The 17,577-nt window shown below is 42.3% G+C and overlaps 1 protein-coding gene across 2 annotated transcripts in view; it reads left to right on the top strand.

Annotated features, from left to right (window-relative positions):
• Ssh2 (slingshot protein phosphatase 2) overlaps window positions 1-17,577 on the top strand; it is a 238,593-nt gene that overhangs the window by 192,576 nt on the left and 28,440 nt on the right. For both annotated transcript variants that reach the window (XM_060387250.1, XM_021652683.2), the window contains 5 exons: window positions 6,704-6,772; window positions 7,974-8,039; window positions 12,487-12,681; window positions 16,622-16,715; window positions 16,835-16,963. In XM_060387250.1, the coding sequence (XP_060243233.1) occupies window positions 6,704-6,772; window positions 7,974-8,039; window positions 12,487-12,681; window positions 16,622-16,715; window positions 16,835-16,963 (553 nt within the window). The remainder of the gene's footprint in view (window positions 1-6,703; window positions 6,773-7,973; window positions 8,040-12,486; window positions 12,682-16,621; window positions 16,716-16,834; window positions 16,964-17,577) is intronic.

Genomic DNA, 17,577 nt, shown 5'->3' with positions numbered 1-17,577 from the left:
GACAACGTGCAGGCAGACCTGGTGCTGGAGAGGTGCCTAAGAGTTCTGCATTCAGGTCCACCTCAGAGGCCACCCAGTGACACTCTTCCTCCCGCAAGGGCACACCTCCTAATCCTCCTCGAGTAGTGCCACTTCTGAGGGCTAAGCATCAAATACATGGGCCTGTGGGGGCCACGCTTACTTCAACTACCACGATATATGTGTTTAGAAAAATGATTGACATCTGTGTATGAAAGTGTCACAGGGAAATCCATTACATTTTACAGTGAGCATGTGGTAATGACATTTTTAAGTTAAAAAACAATTCGTGGCAGCCTGAGGAGATGGCTCAGTTGGTTATGTGGGACTTGCTGGCCACGGATGGCCAGCCAGGGAGCCTGCCTAGCCAAATCTGTGAGAGCCAAGTTCAGTGAGAAACTGTGTCTCTAAGGTGAAGAGCAATTGAGAAAGATTCCCAGCATTGCCCTCTGGCCTCCACACGTACACACACATGGACCCACAAATCAAGGCCGAAAACTAGAAAACAAATGTTGGCCATGATCTTCAGAAACAAGCATACTTGGTGAATATCTTTGACAATTTTTGTTTTACTGTTATTCCCTACCTTTCTCTCATTGTTAGATGCTAATGATAATAATTAAGCAAATGGAAGCATATCTCTAAAGTAAAGTTGCTTTTTCCTGTCAGTCTATTTATTCTTTCAACCAGTAATGCTGTACTTTGATAATCCCAGAGTACATGCCTTTCTCGGTAATGTAGCAATGGTCCTGGGTTCAAAACTCATTTGTACTTTGCCTCCTGTAATTAAAGATATCTTAGGCAGATAGCTGGATTGTTGTTTGGCGTGGGGTGGAAGCTTGCACCCGTTAGTCTTGAGGCTTTTCTGGTTTATTTCCCTATTCTTTCTGAAGAACCTTTGAGAAGACTGGAATGTAGCTGCTACGCAGATCTTTACACTGTGAGATAATAAACCTCAGGAAATCCTGCCAGATGTCTCAGACCAGGACTTCCTGGTTCAGAGCTAGAATGGAACCATGCAGTAGCTAGGCGTGAGAGCCAGGCCTCGGCGAATTTAGACACACACACACACACACACACACACACACCAGGAGGTTGGTAAAGGGATTGCTAGCAAGCACAATACCCTACCTAGGTTTGGAGGAAGGGGCATAGATGACAGTGGTTGTCCTTCTGATTTGGGGGGGAGGGATCCCAGTATCACTAGAAAGTTTACAAAACAAGCACTAACCCAATTTGTACATAGATGTTTCTTGGTTTGCTTTGTGTTGCTGTGATAAAACACTGTGGTGAGATTGCTAAGTGGGTAAACGCATGTGCTGCCGACCCTGCCAGCCTGAGCTCAGCTCCCCAGTAGGACCCACGTGGTGTAGAGAACCAACTTCCTCAAATTGCCCTTTTCTAACCTTCAACATGTTACCCCATGTACAAGAAATAAATAAAATGACTTTTTAAAAAACCTGGGGAGAAAAGATCTCAGCTTACAGGTTATAGTCCGACATCATGGGGGCCGGGGCGGGACCTGAGTCAGCGGCTAAAGCAGAGGCCGCAGAGGAGCGATGTTTACTTGCTTGCTCCCGGGCTCACATGCGTAGAGATGGCACGCCCGCCGTAGCCCGGCCCTCCTGTATTAACTAGCAATCAAGAAAATGCCCCATACACAAGCTAACAGGCCAGTCGGGGCTGGAGTTGAGCTTCCTTCCCTTGTCCCGGGTGTGACAAGTTGGAAAAAAAAAAAAGGAAAATAAAAACAGGACAGAAGTCAACTTGGGAAATGACTTGTGAGTTTGTACAAACCACAAGGCCAGAGTTGTAAACCTGTACAGCGGCTACAGCATTAAGTTATATGCTCTGAATTCACAGAGGCGGCCTGGCAACCACTTTTAGGAAGCTTTCTCTTGTAGTTTTAACTTATAATGTTTTCCCTAAGTAACAGGCCTTTTAGTAAGAAAATGCTTGGTTTTTGTTTTTTGGGTGTTTCCCCCCGCCTCCTCCCTCCCCCCAGAATAGTGGCATGCTTCAGTAATCCCAGCACTCCAGAGGCAGAGGGAGAGCCTGTGGCCAGCCTGGGCTGTGTAGTAAGGTCAGGCCATCCAGGGCTATATATAAAACAACACTGTCTCAAGGAAGAGGAAGTGGGGAAATACCTGCCTTTCCACATTCAGAGGAATTTTACGACCTCTGATTTGGACTTTCACCTATCTGGACCTGTGTTGTCTAGTACATTTGCCACCAGACGCCTGTAGCTATTTAAATAAACAAAGACTAAAATAATGATATGTTCAGAAAAATTCTTAGTCATAACTGGTCACATTTCATATACTTAGCAGTCACATACGATTAATGGCTCCCATACAGGACAGTGTGGTACAGAGTATGTCCATTATTGCAGAAAATTCAGTTAGACAGAATTGCTGTGGCTATATTTCTTTTGTTCCGTTCCCCTTGACCCCCTCCCTTGAAAACCCTGTAGAACAAGAACCAGAACTGCAACGCAGTGTAAGCTGAGGCTCCCCGGAGACTGGAGGCAGTGACTGAAGCTTCTGACTCTGGAGTGTGAACCATCAGATAGCTGGGCGGACGCTTCCCAGGCTGCCTTGTAATTTACCCTCGGCATGCTACATCAGTTGTTCCCATAGTCCTGTCTGCAGCGTACCTAGCAGGCACGCTGCCTCTACAACATTTTAGCGTCCAGAAAACAGACTGGGGCGTGAAGAGCTAGAAACTGGTTTCTTTTTGGTAAACCTAACATTCTAAGATCCTATATGTCTTGGTTTGAGTGAGTCTGTTGAAGAGTAAAAGAAATGCTGTTGACTTCAGAATACCAGGGCTCAGTCACTCTTAAGGAATTTATCTCATTTCAAATATCAGAATATGAAAATACAGTGTTGCAAAACAGTAATAAGTTTTGAGAACTGCATTATAGTTTAAGTGACAAGGCTTCCTAATAATACAGTGGCGCTTTGTTTTCCAAAATGCACCGCATTATGCGTCAAGTTATCCTTTGTGGTCTCATGTATGTTTGTTTGTTGCTCCCCAGATTTTTGTTTTCCCCTTGAGAAAGGTTCTCACTATGAAAGCCCAGGATATCCTTAAATTCAAAATCCTACTGCCTTAGCCTGGGTTATATGTGTAGTGTCACCTTATACAGCTATGCTGTTTTATTATTTGTTTAGTGTGTGTGTGTGCTAGCACAAACCTTCAACCCTAGCATTTGGGAGGTAGAGTCCAGCCTGGTCTATGGACTATGTAGTGATGTAATGAGTTCCAAGCCACCCAGACCTTGTCAGAGAGAGAGAGAGAGAGAGAGAGAGAGAGAGAGAGAGAGAAAGGTGTGGGTGTGGGTGTGTCCAAGCAGATTTCCTGGAGCTGAGTTACGGACAGTTGTGAACTGCCTGACACGGATGCACTATTAGCCAGTGAGCAATCTTTAGCCTCAGGTTTGGGGTTTGTTTCTTTGTTTGTTTTCTATTTGGTTTTATTTTAGATGGTTGGTTGGGATTTTGGGTTTGTTAGGGGTTGTTTGTTTGTTTGTTTGTTTGTTTGTTTGTTTGTTTTGAAATAGAGTATGTATCCCTGGCTAGCCTGGAACTGAGAGATCTGGGATTGAAGGAGTGCACCCCCACACTTGGCCCCTATTTTGTTTTCTTATCTCTCTTGTACCCACAACGTCTTGAAGGGTCTACTACACACCAGGCACTAAACAAAGAAATGTTGAATGGGATGAACAGGTGATCACTGTGATCACATAGACCACAGTCTTTTAGGGCTCCTCTATCTTCTCTAGTCACCTCATGTCTAGGTTTGCCATGGTTACCGGCTCTTCATATTATAGTTCATACTATGCTGGTTTTGCACATACCTAATAACCTTGCTCTACTTGGAAAAACCATTTGTTCTATAAAAAGCTGTAGTACTTGCTAGTAGAGTCTGCAATGGTAGCTGTGCCTCTGGCTCCAGTATGGGAAGGTGTTCGTCTCCCTTTGACTCGCGTAAGCTCTGCAGTCGGTAGTAGAGTGTTGAGTAACAAGGCCAGTAAGTGTAGAGAAAACCAAGCACTGCCATGCCTTCGTCAGCAGCGCTTTCAGCACTGTCCGTGTGGTATCCTGAGGCTTTTAAACCGTTTGCATCTGGCTGCCTGACGCCCCAGTCCCTTTCAGGTGCATTAGAACACCTACATTAACATTTGATGTTAATTTTATAGTGTAATGTATTAACATGTTATTTCACTTTAAAGATTATAAATCTTTTTTGCTCATTGAGTAATGAGTTTGTATATTTATTTACTAGAGGTTTGTTTGCTGCCTGTTTTAGGTTTTATTTCATTATGGCTGTATAGGGAACATGACATTGTGTCAGCTTTTCTAGATTTGTTAAGATTTGTTTGTGTGCCAGGATGTAGTGTAGTCTGTTTTAGAGAGGTTTTCATGGGCTGCTAGTGTTTAAGCAGTTTCTCTTCTATAGGTATCTGTTAAGTCCTTTTGATGTATAATATCATGTAATTCTAATGTTTCTCTGCTTATTTTTTGTCCAGATGATCTGTCTAGTGAAGAAATGGGGTGTTAAACTCACTTGCTCTTAGTGGGTGTTTAATTTCAGTAGCACACTTTTCGTGTCGTTGGACTATGTATTTCAGGCTATAATGTCTCCTTGGTTCCTTGATTAACTGTGTAAAGAGAGAGAGAGAGAGAGATCTTAAATATTTTTCATTCTCCTTTGTTTTTTTTTGGGGGGGAATTAGGGAAGGAAGGAGGAACAACAGGGTGCCACTACATAAGCCAGTGCCTAAAACACACTCTAGCTCAGACTGACCCTGAGCTCAGAGTCTGCCTGCCTCAGCCTCCCCTGGACTGTGTGCCACCATGCCTAGCTCTATTTTCATTCCTTTGGAGACTTTTTCTTTTGTTATTTTATGCATATGGGTGTTTTACCTGCATGTATGTCTGTGTGCTGTGTGGGTGTAATGCCCATGGAGGCCACAGGAAGGCATTGGATCCTCTGAAATTTAAGTTTTGAGCTGTCCTCATGTGGTTCTGGGAACCAAACCTGGGTCCTCTGCAGGAGCAACAAGTTCTTTTAACCACTGAGTCATCAATTCAGCCTTTAAAAATATTTTTTTAATTTTAATTAAAATATAACTACATCATTATATTTTCCCGTTCTTCCTTCTAACCTTTCCCTGTGATGATAGATTTCATTACCTACTTTTAAAGATGAAGAACTTAAGGCTGAGAGGAATTAAGTAACTTGTCAGAGTTTCAGTGCTGAAAGAGATCAAATCCAGGCATTTTGGGTGCTTATTAAATAGAAGTTATTGTTATGTTTAGGTGCCCTTGTATATGTTTTCATATACTTGATCTTAAAACAGGGCGATAAAGGTTATTTTGTCTCCTTTATTGATTAAGAGGCAAACACAAAGCAGTTAAGTTGTTTGTTAAGGCTACACGGTTAAAGGCTGAGGTATTGCTCAGAGGTGGAGTTCTTGCCTGGCCTGTACAAGGCCACGGAGAGAATTGATTACATTAGGAGAACCCAGGCCCCAGAGTCCACCTAAGAGCTCATGGCCTTGAGCACGCTGTGCTCCACTCCTTACCCAGGGTTCGTTCTCCTACACCGTACTGTCTCTCCAGGTGTTTGGGCGGGAACAGAGGAAGGACCTTTGGAAGAGGTCCAGAAGCAAGTAGTTTAAGATACATCTTAATGAGGGGCAGAAGAGCTAGCTAAGAGTGTGCATTGCTACTGCAGAGAATCCAGGTTCAGTTCCCAGCATTAACAGTGGTTGCTTCGCTTCTGCCTGTAGCTCTAGCTCCAGGGCAGCGAAAGCCTCCGGCCTCCTCACGCATCCTGCACTCATGTACATATACCCACAAACAAATGTCCATGCACATTCATGTATCTTCAAAAAGGATGGGGGGGGGGTGTGCTCATGCGTGTGCGCATGCAATAGGAGTCTTATATGTCATCCTGGCTGGCCTGAAACTTACTGTTGTAGAGCAGACTGGCCTTAGACTCAGAGGGATGAGATATGCCTGCCTCTGCTTCCCAAGTACTGGAATTAACGTGTACTACCATACCCTTTAAAGATCCTTAAGAGGAAAAAGGGACAAAAACGGTAAAGGTTGCCCAGAGAAGTGGCCTCACAGAGCATACAATTAATTGGTTAGATTTTTTTAGATTTTATTTTTTTAAAGGAGTCCAGGTCCAGGGCTTCCTACACCAACCTTTTCTATTCACTTAGAGCCAGCTTCCTTCCTAAGCTGGTGTGTGGCTGAACCCAGGGCCTTACACGTGCTGGTAAAGTGCTCTACCCACTGAGTTCCAACCCCCAGAATCTGGAACAGTATTTGGGTACACATAGTAGGACCACCTTATTTGTTGCTGGTGTCCCTATTCTGCACTTCAGCAGTGCTAGTTCAGTACGTAGCATTGCTTTGTCAGGTGTGGTAGCACATGCCTATAATCTCAAGGTAGAGAAAGCTGAGACGAGACCTTTGAATCATAATGTAAATATTGCTGTTTTCTGATAGCTTAGGTATCCCATCCCTGTGAAAGGGCTGTTCAACCCCCAAAGGAGTTGTGGCCCACAGGCTGAGAACCATAAGGAGTTTATCCCTTGTTGAAAGTTAATAAATGACTGCTTCCCAAATAACAGGAAATAACTTATTGATTACTTCTTGTCTTGCAGTAGCACTTGTACCATGGGCTTAGTCTTGCCTCTCTGGAGTGACACCCTAATTCATTTGGATGGTGATGGGTAAGAGCATTCCTTTTTTTCTTTTCCCCTCTCTTACAGAAAGCCAAGGGGTGTGGTTCCATCTTAGTCTAGTGGCTCATTCATTCAGCTGAATGGGAGGCCAAGTGTTGCCAATTGAACTAACATATCAGCAGCAAAATGAGGCCTTGTAAAATGCCGTTTTTTTAGAGTAAAATACAGCTTGCTAGGTTCTCTCTCTCCTGCTCTTTTAGGCTGACTGTGTTAGGAAGTCAGGCACGGGAGTGGTAGTTGTTGGTTCACCCTGTAATGTGAGCATGTGGGGCTGCCCTTGCAGGGTCTCCCAGAGGACGGTGTGTTCTGGGCCAGATAACCTCGTGCGGCCCCTGCCAGCTGCCAGCCTGCTGTGTAGCCCCTTCCCTGAGCCAGTTTCTTCCACCCCCACCTCCTGGTGTTTTTAGAATGTGTTCCTAAGACACTGAAATGTTTGCTCCAATTTATAAAACCCAGGTCAGGTTTGCTGTGAATCAAAAGACTTTCAAATAGAAATACACATCAGAACACCTTATCACCTCTAGTAGATAAAATCAATTTACTGAAGCTTTTCTTTATTTAAATTTATTTTTGAGAATTTTGTATATGAGTACTGTATTTGTATCATTTCTACCCCCTCTTCAACTCCTCTTACATTTCCCAACTCCCTCTCAAATACACAGCTATTTCTGGGTGCGGTGATGCATGCCTGTAATCCCAGCACTCGGGAGGCAGAGGTAGGAGGGTAGCTGTGAGTCCAAGGCCAGCCTGGTCTTCAAAACAAGTCCAGGACAGCCAAGGCTACACAGAGAAGCCCTGTCTCAAAAAGAAAAAAAAAGTCATAACTATTTCTTTAGTTATTATTACTTCATATTTATGCATATATACGTACATACATATACCACACACACACAGACACACACACACACACACAGCCTGCTGAGTCCGTCCGTCTGGTGTTGCTTGTATGTGTATATGCTTAGAGATGACAACTGGGATTGGATTGTCTGGCAGGGCACTTGTCCCTGGAGAATACTTTGATTCTCCTCTCAGCTGCCATGTTGAAACTTTCAGTCACATCCTACTTCTAGCTAACTTCTAGATGACATATCTGATTGTTCTTCTATTTAGTCAGTTATTCAGGTGGTGTAGCAAATTTGAAATATCTGACCCTTACTGTGGACTTCTGTCTGTTCTCTTTTGCTCCTAGTGGCTTCAGCGTATCTACAGATAACAGAGTTCACATATTCAAACCTGTATCTGTGCAAGCAATGTGGTAAGATGGCTTTCAATATCTCTATAAAACCATAGGTTTTTTTAAAGCTGTTCTACAAAGAAGTTCTTTAATGTTATTAAAATAATGCTTTCTGAGAGAAGTAGTTTTGAAATAACAATTCACTATGAAAAATGCTATATATAGAGAGAAGGGGTGTGTGGGTGGGTGTGTGTGTGTGATCTGTTTGCATGGTAAACCATGGTTAAAGGTGGCCCAGAAATATAAATTTTAAATTGTCACGGTGGAGAGCTTTGCGCATAGGTGAACAACTGTGTTTCAGAGGTATATTGGACTCCTGAAGAGATATTAATGGATTGAGGAAGAGCCTCATAGAAGAACTGAGTTTCACAGTGAACATGCTTAGTATGAGAGTCAAGTCTATACATTTTACTGCTATCCACTAGCTTTTAATTTCCTAAGAATAGATAGCATTGACAGATACTTTATAGATAGATGCATTCCCTTTTAAAGTACTGGCAATTGTTTGCATAATGCTTTATACTCCATTGTTAATCACCATTCGCATACTGACACTTTCAAGTTACTCACTGTGCTGATGTTTTGCATGGCTCATATCTAGCCATTACAGCACATTACCACAGAAGAGTGTCCTTAGCGCCCAGGTGTAGATGAGAGACCTCTGAGGCTTTGTTCACTTATCTAGAAAATAATCTAATATAATCAGAGAATAAAGTGACTTTCGAGTCAGTAGCCTTTAGCTTCTAGGGACTGCAATAATTCAATCAGTAGCATAAGGGCCTGAATTCAGATCCCAGGGGTCATGTAAAGCCAGGCCCAGCAGTGTTCATCTGAAACCTTAGTGTCACAGGAAATTAGGGAAGAAAAGAGATGCAGGACAGGCAAATCCCTGGAGCTTGCTAGCCCACCATTCTAGCTGAATCGGTGAGCTCCAGGTTCCATGAGATGCTGTCTCAAATAATGAGGAAGACAGCAGTTGAGGAGGACACGCAACATTGACCTCTGGCCTACCTAAGCACGCATGTCCACGTGCACACACAAATCTGTACACACACAGACACTCAGACCACACACATACAACAAAAAAATAATAAATAATCCCTGCTTCTCATTCTACTGCCTGCTCTATAGTGGAGGCCCTCATGATGAGTGGACCAGATGAGTAGAAGGCAAGCAAAATAAGTGACTAAGCAAAAAATAATCTGAACCTGCACTAACGAATTGTTCATTGTCACCAAACAATTAACTTTCCTAATAGTTGATGAAGTAACTGAGGTAGGACAGAGCTTTAGATGTGCTTAGAGCACACTTAATAGATTTAGAGGTTAGTTGACAGGTAAACCTTTATGGAAAATTTAATGATCTCCTTTGACTAATACTCAATTAAAAGCAGCTAAACAATCTATTCCCCGTGCATACAGTTGAATGATTGTTTTTCAGATATGTTTTGAGGAAGAAGACAGAACAGCCTTCATTCAAGTAATAACCCAGACCAAGAATGATGTTTTAAAGTAAACTGACTACTCATAGTTCTGTTAACTTTTTGAAGAATATTGAGTTGAAAGTTATGGGAGAGAAATATTAGTGATATAAACGAAAGCAGTATTTAGACCAGGTGTTTCCCTTAACTGGACAGTAGTCAGTACAGCCTCCCATTTTTGTACACAGCCATTGTAGCTGAAGCAGCCAGCAGTGAGTATATTTTAGGGCAATTGCAACAGATCTGTAAACCATGACTGTAAAGCATGAATTTCCAAATGAAGAGAACATGCATGGAATCGCTGAAGTGAAACTGAAATTCTCTGAGCATTTGCCTATTTTGAGTAATAGGAAACATTTTAGGGGAATGACATGTCTCAGTCAGGCATTCGTTGCACAAGCATGGAGACTTGTTCAATCCCCTAATGTCTAGTTTAAAAGGAGGTCTAGAGGTAGGCAAACCTCTGAAGATCTCATTCCACTAGCCTAGCCAAACTGATTAACCCCAGGCTCAGGAAAACATAGAAGGAAATGGACTGAGGAAGACAGCCAACATTGACTTCTGGCTTCACATGCAGGAGAACACATGCACACGTATATACTTCACATACATACCCCATAAATAAAACCAGAGCTTATATTTTCAAAATACTTTTTTAGCCTGACAGTGGTGGCACACACCTTTAATCAAAGCACTCAGGAGACAGAGGCAGGCAGATCTCTGAGTTCCAGGCCAGCCTGATGTACAGAGCAAGTTCCAGGACAGTCATGGTTATACAGAGAAACCCTGTCTCAAACACAAACAAACAAAAATCCTAATTCAATGAACTGTTTTTAAAAAGTCCATATGATGGGGGCTCAGAAAGACTGAACCAACAGCCAAAGGGCATTCACAGGTTGGACCTAGACCTATACATGTGCAGCAGATGTACAGCCTGGTCAGCATGTGGGTTCCCTAACAGTGGCAGTAGAGGCTGTCTCTGACTCTGTGATCCCTTTCCCCTAACCGGTCTGCCTTGTCAGGCCTCACTGGGGAAAGATACTTTCAGTCCTGCTGCGAGCTGAGATGCCAGGGTTGATTGGTACCCCTTGGGGGCCTCCCCTTTTCTGAGACAATGGAGGGAGGGAATGGGGGAAGGGTCATGATAGTGGGACTGGGAAGAGAGGAGGAAGGGGGCTGAGATCTGGCTGTAAGATAGATGGATGGATGGATGGATAGATAGATAGATAGACAGACAGACAGACAGACAGACAGATAGATAGATAAAGGGGGAAGCTCAAATAATATTGAATTGTTACTCATTGACACTTGACTGCTGATGAATCATGCAATTAATTTTAAACATGGAACTGCAGAGAAAAAAAGTTCATGTGATATGGAATTGGCATGGCCTTAAAGAACAGAGTCAGCATTGGTAGCGCATGCTACTCCTGCCACTTATTTTGTGGCGCTGAGAGTCAACTTAGTGCTTCTTGCATGCTGTGCACAAACACTATACAGCTCTTTACGTTTCCTTTTGTTCTGTTTTGGTTTCTGAGACAGGGTCTCTGTATAGCCCTGGCTGTCCTGAAACTCACTCTGTAGACCAGGCTGGCCTCAAACTCAAAGATCCACCTGCCTCTGCCTCCCGAGTGCTGGAACTAAAGGGAGATGCCAACACACCTGGCCAGCTATCGGGCATTTTCAAAATGAGCAAGCATCAGTTTTCTTGAGGAGAAAAAATAAATAAAAAGTATTCTTAATGAAACTGTATAAGACCTTTGAAATGGCTTCATGGGTAAAGACGCTGTCCAAGACTGACAACCTGAGTTTCGTCTTCAGAACACACTTGTTGGAGGAGGAAACTAACACCTAGAAATTTGCCTCTAATCCTCACATGTATGCTACTGTGGCACATCCACCCACTCACACACATTTTTTAATACATATTTTTTTTAATTTTATAGGTGCTGGAATGTTGGCTCAGCAGTTAAAAATACTTGTTGCTCTTGTAGAAGCTCTAGGTTCAATTTCCAGCCCTATGGTGGCCCATAATCCTCTCTAACTATAGTTCCCTCCATCCTCTTTGACCTCATCAGGCACACATACAGTGCACAGACATATGTGCAGTCAGAATACTCATACACATAAAATATTTTTTAATGTTATAAAGAAAAATATGTAAATGAATGGCCACGGAATTCTCTTACACTTCCTTTTTCTTTAAGAGAAAAACACCAGTTTTCAGATGATAAGACATTTATTTGGCCTCAGTAGGCCTTATTTTAAGCTCTGAAGATAGACCAGGAAACAAAATGAAGATGGATCCTTGGTCTTGTACAAGTTACTTCCTATCATTTCTTTTTGTTTATGTTTGCTTACTTTCTGGCATTTCTGGCTTTAGCATAGGTAAGTTGAAAAAAGACAGATTTTAGTTTTGTAACTTCTTGGGTTTCTAAGGACAGAGTCAGGAGGTTTAATTTAGTCTCAGGGTAGCCAGAGCTATTCTTAGAAAGTAACTCATGTGAATGAATAAATGGTTTCAACAACTAGAAGACTAAGGTAGCAAGAATGGTAAATGTCGTGGATAACAAAGGACATAGCCCCATGGCTTAGGGGAATCTGCCTATTTGATCTTTGTGGATCCCAGAAGAATCGTGGTCAATAAGCTACTACATGATTCTGTGCCAAAGAGAGACAAATTTTGAATTGTTGAGATGTTTGTTTGCTGATGACACAATCACAAGTCCAAAGATAAGGTCATGAGGGCATAGGTTCCTAGACCTGTTTTTACTGGGGAGTTAGTGGTCAGGTTTCTTCCCCTCCCCCAGCTCCCTGCCTTGAGGAGGTAGCAAAACTGGAGGATCTTGACTCCCAGGGAGGGAGGAAGTTCTCCAGAGAATGAGACTCTGTAAAATTCAAAACTTAGATGAGTTTGAGATAGACGTGATTTTTATCCTTTTGGTGCCCTGTAATTTTATAGTGCTGATTTCTTGGCTTATTTTTCAGGTCTGCACTACAGAGTTTGCACAAGGCTTGTGAAGTGGCCAGAATGCATAACTACTATCCAGGCAGCCTTTTCCTCACTTGGGTGAGTTATTATGAGAGCCATATCAACTCAGATCAGTCCTCAGTCAATGAGTGGAATGCTATGCAGGATGTGCAGTCTCATCGGCCTGACTCTCCAGCTCTCTTCACGGACATGTAAGTTGGCTTGCTGAGGACTGTGGAAGCCGGTGTCCTAATCAGCAAATCCCTTAGGAACTAACCCGAACCCATTGACAGTAGTTACTATGTAGATCACACTTATGTCATACATGAAGAGTATCCTTCTGTTTACCTGCAAAGGCCTGGAGAATTTCACTCCTGAGCACAATGGAATTTTCATAATTAAGAATGTAATGCTATAAAAATCTATTACTTAGATTCCACTAATTGGAAATTTGAATTTAGAGAATTAGTTGTGAAAAAGAGCATTTGATAAATTAATAGCATGATGCTTTGGGGAGATGGTCGTCATATCTAAGAAATTAAGATGCCTTTCAAAGGGGCTGGAGAGATGGCTCAGTGGCTAAGAGCACTGTCTGCTTTTCCAGAGGTCCTGAGTTCAATTCCCAGCAGCCACATGGTGGCTCACAACCATCTATAATGAGATCTGATGCCCTCTCTGGCCTGCAGGCCCACATGCAGATAGGGCACTCATATACAGATACATACATGCATATGTACGAACATGAATACATAGATACATAGATATTTTTTTTAAAAAGAGTGGCTAAGATGCCTTTCACAGGGGAGCAAGTGCTCCTTTAGATGAAATCCCAGGCACATCAGTTGGTGTGTTCTCTTTCTTCATTTACTGTTGTAACCAGGAGATGATGTTTATGCTCTTTGGGGGTTTATGTACTTTTAATTCCAGCACTCAGGAAGCAGAGGCAAGTGATCTCTGAGTTCAAGGCCAGCCTGGCCTTCAGAGCGAGTTCTAAGCCAGTGAAACCCTGTCTCAGAAAGGAGAGAAGAAAGAAACATGTTTCCAATCCCTTGAAAAGAATACCTGGCTTAAATTTATTTCTGTTGAGTTATGGTTCTGTTTTAGTTTAAAAAGTAGTAAAAACATCATTAGCCTTTTTTTAATAGGGAGTTGTTGGTTCTAGAGCCTTCTTTCCAGTAGCCTTCTTTCAAGACCTCATAATCAAAAAGATACAAATCTTTGGGAAATGAACTTCATGATTTTATATTGTGAAGCTGATGGTGGGTTTCAGAGGAATGGATATTTCATCTAGTTCAAAAAAGCACTTCCTGAACCACGCTTGAAGAACATCCTTTACAGCCAGGGAGAGTCGCACGCAGCACACTGAGGAGACGGGGGCCGGAGGGCTTCAAGGCCAACCCATCTTAAGTCAGTACACTGCTCCTTCCTGATTGTTTATTTTATTTGAGAAGATGTTGGATCTGTAGAACAGAAAAAGGAATTGCTTTACATCCCTAAACAAAAACACCAGAAACAAAAATGAAAAGGTCCTGACACCCAGTAGACACTCACTGAACATTAGTTCTTAGTTTGAAGATGTATTTAACAAATCATCTTTGTAGACGAGAAGTAAGTGGAAACTGTGGGCCAGCATATCAATGGTGACATATAGGCTACTCTTATGTCACCTTGACAGAAAGAAACGAACCTTAATTGAGAAAATGCCTCTGTAAGAACCAGCTGTAGGCAAGCCTGTAGGGCATTTTCTTAGTTATTGATGGATGTGGGAGGGTCCAGCCCATGGTAGGTAGTGCCATCCCTCGGCTGGTGGTCCTAGGTTCTGTAAGAAAGCAGGCTGAGCAAGCCAAGAAGACCAAACCAGTAAGCAGCACCCATCTATGGCCTCTGCATCAGCTCTTGCCTCCAGGTTCCTGCCCTGTTTTATTTCCTGTCCTGGCTTCCTTCAACGATGGACCACACTACCAAATGGAAGTGTAAGCCAAACAAACCTCTTCCTCCCCAGCTCACTCTTGATCATGGTGTTTCATCACACAACACACAGCTAGAGTAACCCTAACTAGGACATGATTATATCTGGATAGAGTGGTTTTTAGTTAGTTTTGCTTTTCTCTGTATTTTTTTACATTTTTCCAGTGACAAAAAGAGGGGAAAGTGTTTGCATGCTGTAATGCTTTTTCTGTGCCCGCTTCCTACCCAAGTTAACTAAAAAAGCCTAAATAGGAATAGTGAGAACACAGGGGAAGTGGGAGTCCCAATGTATTCACAGTGCTCTGCTGTGAACAGTTTGTGTTGTAACCTGAGGGCCATATACATGTGTGGTGCCCCTGTGTACATCGGATGTACGCTAGGCTCAGAGAAGAGAAGGACCTTGTTCAAGGTCGCATTAACTGTGAGGAGCAGCGCTGTGATTAAACCTGGATGTGTCTGCTCCCAAACTATTCCACCTCAGAGTGTGACGGAAACTGCCTGACCAGGAAAGCAAACCTATGCGTGCACACAGCTGCTAAAATCTGTCTTTATCAACACATCTTTTCAGTGGAAGACTTGTCGCTATACATTTCCCACCCCTCCCCCCGTATTAGCTGTGTCCAGAAAACCTGAAGCCTAGATAAGAATTTGTACTTCTAGTCACAACACAAATGCTTTGGCAAGAACAGCACAGTAGTAGCTGTGTGCTGCGTGGTTCATGATATGCTAAGTGCCTAAGCACTGTGGAGCTCCAAGTGTGTAAAGATGCAGCATGCAGCCGTGGAGATTATCAAGGCTATTTTTGCAGCCAATGATAAGGAGCAACAGGAACAGACAGGATGCCTGAAAGCTTAGACCATATCCACTTCCAAATAAGGAGATGCAGAGCAGATACCTTTCTTGAGTAGGTAGGAGCAAAGAATGGGACAGAAAGTACTCAACTTCTCCACAGTGTGAAACTGCACCACTAGAGAGAAGCATCCAGTTGCTCTGAACCAATGCTTTTCTAGTAGTCAAGAAGCAGCTGCAAAGGCTGACTTCATATTAAAGTTCCAGGAATAAATTTGTCTGTCTGTCTGTTTGTCTGTTTGTTTTGAAGCAGAGTCTCAGTGTGTAGCCCTGGCTGTCCTAGAAATCATCATGTAGACCTAGGCTGGCCTCTAACTCAGCATTCTGGGACTAAGGCATGTGCCACCACACCTGGCCTGGAATGATTTTATTTTTAAAGAATCAGAAGACTACAAAACAACACAACACTACAGATAGAGAGCTGGGCTGGACTGAGCGCTCTGATTTTCCTGCTAATGTATATGATTATCAGTGTGTCTTTTAGCATATTTGTTTCCTTAATTATAAAATTAGTATAAATTTTCACAGAAATGAGTAGGAAGAAAAGGACAGTGATGCACACCTGCAATTCCAGTACTTGGAAAACTAAAGCAAGAGAATTGAAAGCTCTAGGCCAACCTGGACTACATGGCAAGACCTTGTCTCCTAATTAATTAATTAATTAATTAATCAATTCATGGAGCTATTCTGAGAGTTGCCATGAAAAAGGAAAGTGTTTTGAATGGAAGTATTCCATCCGAAAAGCTGCCCTACAACCCCTTTTAGAACGAAAGCTGCCTTGTTGGAGGAGGCTGCTTCAGCCCTCCCTCCCTTCTAGCTGAGAGGCCCAGAGCAATGAACGCTGAGCACAGGGTGGCATTTTAAGGTCCAGTTCTATCGAGAGTCACACTACTAGTCTAGCCAGATTGGTGTTCTAGCTCAGTAAGTGATGCTATCCAGGGGTCCGTGATAGGAATGTGAGATACACTTGATACATCAGCTTGTCTGTGCTTCTTCATAGACCTGTATATTTATGAAATAGTTAAAGACATAAATTCATAGAACCTGTTCACGTAATTTTTACATGTTTATGTTCTATATGTTTGTTAAAATGTTTGGTTGGTTTGGTTTGGGAGTATGTTCTTGTTAGTTTTGACTTTTGTTTTAGACATTGTCTCATTATGTACTACCCACATTGGCCGTAAATTAACTGTGTAATCATGTACAGTCTTCATTTGCATCTGCAATATAAGCATGAAAGTAAAAGAAGTAGTTTGGAAACATAAAATCAAATAGTGAATTCATTGCTTTGGTTAAATTCTTATTTAAGAAAAATCACTACTTGTCTATTCTCAGACCAACTGAACGTGAACGAACAGAAAGGCTTATTAAAACCAAATTAAGGGAGATTATGATGCAAAAGGATTTGGAGAATATCACATCCAAAGAGGTAAGCAGCTCTGAGTCTCCATTGTCCCAAAGCGAGAAGTGGAATAACAATAGGTGTGGAGCTAAAAATGGTATTGAAAGCTTTACAGAGATTAATACAGTACATCACCTCTGTTTCAGATAAGGACAGAGCTGGAAATGCAGATGGTGTGCAACTTGCGAGAATTCAAGGAATTCATAGATAATGAAATGATAGTGATCCTTGGTCAGATGGACAGTCCCACACAGATATTTGAGCATGTGTTCCTGGTAAGTTAACGACACTTGAAATGGCATTTTGAAACTAGCTTTGGGCTCAAGACATGAAGGGAAGCTATTGTTGTTTTATTACTTAAATAAAATGTAACTGGACTGGAGAGATGGCTCAGTGGTTAAGAGCATTTACTGTTCTTGCAAAGGACCCAGATTCAATTCCTAGCACACACATGCTGACGCAGAACCATCACTCTAGTTCCCAGAGGTCCGAAGCCCCCTCCTGACCTCTGCAGGCACCACGCATACATGTAGGCAAAATACTCATACACCTAAAATAAATAAATCTAAGAAACTTTTAATGTACCTAACTTTAAAAGCATAGGCAATATGTACCCAACCCTTGTTGCTTTCTAATCACTTTGGTGCATTATTTTTTACTAACACTACTAGTATTATTTGTGCTTTGAAGGTTATTAACATGTATTGTGTGATGGGAATGGTGCATAATGGTTTGCTGCTGCTCGTCTCTTCCCAGTTCCTCCTCCAGCAGATTTTTATGTGGATTAAAACTGAGTGTGTTGGGAATATTTATACCAGGGAATTTAGCAAATGCTACAAACGAGGGCTTTCTTCCTTTAGGTTGTTAAATTGTCATCTGTTTTGTATAA

This window comes from Meriones unguiculatus, chromosome 7, assembly GCF_030254825.1.
Source record: "Meriones unguiculatus strain TT.TT164.6M chromosome 7, Bangor_MerUng_6.1, whole genome shotgun sequence".
NCBI lineage: Eukaryota > Metazoa > Chordata > Mammalia > Rodentia > Muridae > Meriones > Meriones unguiculatus.
This window is presented reverse-complemented; position numbering and strand designations above follow the sequence as displayed.